Below are 5,299 nucleotides of genomic sequence, written 5' to 3' on the forward strand. Positions count from 1 at the left end.
CATTATATAGGCTACACTAACGTGACGTTTAGGCGGACCGTTTAACTATTATACGTGATGTACGTTTTTTGGGGGTGGGGGGGGGTTAATGAAAGTATTCCAAAACACGACATTAATTTCTTGACGACCTAATATTATTAATAAACCTCTTATAAACTGTTTAATCTTTACCATTATATGATGTTACATTTTTAATATTATTCTACGATGAAACAGTTGGATTTTATACATTGGAAAATTATCTTCCTATATCAAAATTTCATACTTAATTACTAACTGTATGAATGAAAAATAAAGAATTCTTAACATCTACTCGCTTAACACTTTTTTCATACAATAAACTTTAATGAATATAAACCTTAGTGTTTTTGCCAAATATCTAATATGCTATTTCCAGCCCTAATTATTATTGGTTTGTAAGCCTAAATATTTTATAATATTCACTCTTTCAAATTGCGAACATTTACAGTTGTTATTATTTATAAATGCATTACTATGAATATACAAGTTAAAATAATTTTCATTTATAATCATTTTATTTCTAATTAAAGAATATATTTTATTTTAGTTATACTAACAGATAACTTGTTTTTATAAATTCAGTTTACTAATGTTCACTAATCGCTTTAATTTGAAATTTCGATTCTTATATTTTAGCAAAGCAAAATGTTAATACTTTATCCTCAGCAAACACAGTAATTTTACAATATCAAGTTAAATCACATAAAATATTTGTACAAGTATATGATATTGTATCATATTTGTTATTATATTTGAATTGTATATCATTTGTTTTCATAACGATAAGCCTAGAGTCTATTTCTGGATGGTGTTTGTAAAGACTAACCATACCCACTGGCATATCAGGCATACGTACTGTTAAGATTGGAATTATATACAGGAACTGTTAGTATAAGTACTATAAATAAGGCGCTGTAAATAACAATACTGTTACATTTTGTTGATTCAACATTAGATACTGTTTGATATTGATGTATCAACAGTATACACCGTAAGGTATTGGTAACTCAACGCTTGAAATCATTTTAATTTTAATATATCAACTATAGACACTGTTTATTATTGACTGGTCAACTCTAGAAACTGTTAGTTATTCGTGACTAAACACTACCGTTAATGACACAACACTAGACATTTTTAATTTTTGAAGTCTTACTACTAGGTATTGCTAGATCTTATAACTCAACACTAGACACTATTAGTTAATGGTGACTCAACATTACAAACTGTATAAATTTATTGGTATCTCAATTCTAGAAATTATAATTATTCTTGACTCAAAACTAGACGCTGTTAGTTATTGGTGACTCAACACTAAACACTGTTAGTTGTTGGTGACTCAACATTAGAAATTGTTTAGATTGACCGTATCTCAACACTAGAAACTGCTAAATATTGTAAATCGTCACTTGAATCTGCTTACTACTGTGACTAAATATTAGACACTGCTAGTTGTTGGTGACTCAACATTAGAAACTGTTTAGATTGACCGTATCTCAACACTAGAAACTGCTAAATATTGTAAATCGTCACTTGAAACTGCTTACTACTGTGACTAAATATTAGACACTGCTAGTTATTTGTGATTCAACATTAGAAACTTCTTAATGTCGACACAAGACGTTTTTTCGTAATGATAACTGATGATGCATCTGTTATACAACTTTGTATAACACATATCTTTGAAAAGCCTTTTTGTATTAAGAAACATAATACAGAGAAAGTAGAAATAGAAATATTTTAAAATACATCTTGTGAGCTGATCGTATTTACTCGTTTTCTTCATCCCATCTTTTGACTGTGTTTAGAGACTTCAAACATAGCTAGCCACTTCCTGAACAGTCGGGAGAATCGACGTCAACAAAGCCTCTGATCTAAGATACCAAGTAAGATCATCCATTTCCGTTACCATAGCGACTAAAGAAAAGCTTTTTGAGTTAATTTTCAGAAGGCTTGTTGGAGAATACCTTCATTGGCTTCTAACACACGTTCCTCTAGGCTTTGGTATCACACACGAAGAGAGAGCTCGAAGTGACTGGAAAATCTAAAAGATAAACAGGATTTTGTTCTATTTTGTAGCTTTAAAAACTATTCTATTGAAAATAATGTCCGATGCCGATTGAATAATAAACAATACCGGAAATAAACTTCAGACCTGAATTAGTTCTTCCTCTCTATCTATCTTAATTCGTCTCCCGATGGGTCATGGTTTAAGTTTACGGTTTCTTAAGATGCTAAAATCCGGGGTTTGATTCTTCGCGGTGGGCAAAGTTGACCAAAGTAAATTATGTGCACGTGCATCTGCTGTCCGTAAGAATAATGTCATTTACTAAAAATGATTTTTCTTGTACCTAGTAAAGTATCTTCACACATACTTCTAGACATCAAAAAGGACTGGCCCGGCATGGCCAGGTGGTTAGGGCTCTCGACTCGCAATCTGCGGGACGCGGGTTCGAATCCCCGTCCCACCAAACATACTCGCCCTTTCAGCCGTGGGTGCGTTGTAATATGACGGTCAATCCCACTATTCGTTGGTAAAAGAGTAGCCCAAGAATTGGCGGTGGGTGGTGATGACTAGCTGCCTTCCCTCTAGTCTTACACTGCTAAATTAGGGACGGCTAGCGCAGATATCCCTCGTGTAGCTTTGCGAGAAATTCAAACCAAACAAACAAACTTAGTTAAAAGTAGGGCCACTTGGGTGAAGATGAGAAGCGTCCAATATGACGTATTGCAAAAGCGATACAGTACGATAGTTAGAAATCTAGACATGATGTCACCACGAGGCAATATTTCTATTGGTAAAATGATTAGTGGAATACATTTGGATCCATATTTTGCCAGTGAAAGTTGTTAACAACATAAAGCAAGGTTCCTCAAAATGTGGATTGCGGAAGGTTTGAAATGGGATCGCAAGAATTCCTGAAAATATTTTATTTTTCTGTAAAATTTACAGACAAAATAGCAATATTTTATATTTTATTACATTTTACCTAATAAAAATAGAATACATAAAGTTATAACAATTCTTCACAAGGTATCACATTTTAATATCTCTGTTAAATCAGGGACGGCTAGCGCGAAATTCATAACAAACCAAACCAAAACTACTCACTGTCTATTCTTATGCTGATCTTTCTGCTAAACATAAAGTTATTATAGGTAATTTGGCAATAGCTAGCTCAACAAGCTATCCATTTCAATGTAACTAGAACTTTTCAATTCATGTTTTAATACACTCTCGTTCAGTGTTTGATATTCACATTTTTGATATGTTTAAAGGCTGTAGTGTATTACATATTACCACTTATTCAATCAGCTAACGAGATTAAATAACCGAACTTCTTTGAAAAAGCATGTGACTTTCTTGTACATTTAATCATTTAGCACTAGTATATCACTCTTTGTTTCTAGGTTTTCTTGTTACCGCAAGGACGATGACTGGTGAAAGAGTCCGGAACGGAGTTCTACGGTTTGCTAAACGGCATCAGCATCACGTGAACAAACAGCCAATCCTGGTCCTTTTCAATGATGATAGTACACCTAGGGAAAACATACAACTTCCAGATGCTAGTAAGTATAACGATTACAACCTTACCTTGACAAATATTCGATGTCTTTGTGCCATTTTATTGTGAAACAGTTATGTCTTCTTCAATATTTCCATACCAAAAGGTAAGCTTGAGGAGTTATAACCCTAAAAATCAGGGCTTGATCCCTACGGTGGGCCACAGTACAAGTAGCCCATTGTCGAACTTTGCGCTTAAACAAACAAATTTAGAAAAGCTCACAGCACTCTAAATACAAATAAAATTTACTGTGCCACACAATTTATTTCCTGTTTTTTTATATTGAAAATAAACATTTTAATAGTTATGAAGGCAAATAAGAAGATTAAAACAGTTTTATTTAATGCTTACGTCATAAATTTATTATTAGTTAACAAAATTACCTGCCCGGCATGGCCAGGTGGTTAGGGCGCTCGACTCACAATCTGAGGATCGTGTGTTCGAATCTCCATCCCACCAAACATGCTCGCCCTTTCAGCCGTGGGGGTATTATAATGTGACGGTCAATCCCACTATTCGTTGGTAAAAGTGTAGCCCAAGAGTTGGCTGTGGGTGGTGATGGCTAGCTTCCTTCCCTCTAGTCTTACACTGCTAAATTAGGGACGGTTAGCGCAGATAGCCTCGTTTAGCTTTGCGCGAAATTCAAAACAAACAAACAAAATTACCTGCGTCACACGTGGCATTGAACGATGTATAAAAATAATCGCTTATGGATGAATAGAATTTACCGATTACTATATTATTCATTTTTACATTAAAAAAATTCAACATTTTCTTGTATTCTGAACTATTTTTTATTTTCCTAAAGCGTAAACGACAATTTAAAAAAAGGTACTAATATTACAAGTAGCAAATGGAAAACTGAAACCGAACTCATAAAAATGAGAAAATTAATAAACTGTAGAGAACGTTTTTTGTGGCAACGGGAGATGATCCATGAACTCCCGGCTCAACAGCCTAGCACACTAATTACTGGTGCACACCCAGCCCTCAAGCGATAAGAATTCGTGAATTAGGCACTAACTCAATAACAAGGGGGGAAATTAAAATACAAAATTGAATAAATTAAAGAATTTTATTATTCTTTTGAGGCATGCCCAAGAAACTCTAAAAGTTTCTTAGAATCAGTGGTCAAGAGATTTAAAAACTTTCGTTACAAATAAACAAACAAACACAAGCCGCTGTATAGAAAATATTTCTTGAAGCTATTATTGTAATGTAGGCTTTGGTGCGAGCAAACAAAATTGTACAGAATAGATACTTTTACAGGAACTCATAGATAAAGATAGTTTATTTGTTTGAAGATAAGTACAAAGCTACACAATGGGCTATCTGTGCTCTACCCACCACGGGTATCGAAACCCGGTTTCTGGCGTTGTAAGTTTGCAGACATACCTCGTAAGCTGTTGCCTGGAACACACAAAGGTGCGATACCTACCACACAGAAAATTATGGTTATTTATGAATTCTCGTGCAACTGCGAATGTCGGTACGTAGATAGCACTTCACAAAGATTGCAGGATAGAATTAAACAACATGTACCCACATTCATAAGAAATAAGAGTGTGAAAGAAAATAATTAACCATGTCGCTCCTGTAAAACAAAATGTTCTACCACCAAAATGTGAATCAGTGCTTGGCCAGCATTTACTAGTGAACCCGACTTGTGCTGACAACTACACGGATAGCAGATTTAAAATTATTGCAAATGG

The 5,299-nt window shown here is 34.3% G+C and overlaps 1 protein-coding gene across 2 annotated transcripts in view; it reads left to right on the forward strand.

Annotated features, from left to right (window-relative positions):
- Window positions 1–5,299, forward strand: part of LOC106461012 (bone morphogenetic protein 2-like) — a 59,985-nt gene that overhangs the window by 30,255 nt on the left and 24,431 nt on the right. For both annotated transcript variants that reach the window (XM_022387818.1, XM_022387819.1), the window contains exon 4: window positions 3,433–3,591. In XM_022387818.1, the coding sequence (XP_022243526.1) occupies window positions 3,433–3,591 (159 nt within the window). The remainder of the gene's footprint in view (window positions 1–3,432; window positions 3,592–5,299) is intronic.

The sequence above is a fragment of the Limulus polyphemus genome, unplaced genomic scaffold (assembly GCF_000517525.1).
Source record: "Limulus polyphemus unplaced genomic scaffold, Limulus_polyphemus-2.1.2 Scaffold880, whole genome shotgun sequence".
NCBI lineage: Eukaryota > Metazoa > Arthropoda > Merostomata > Xiphosura > Limulidae > Limulus > Limulus polyphemus.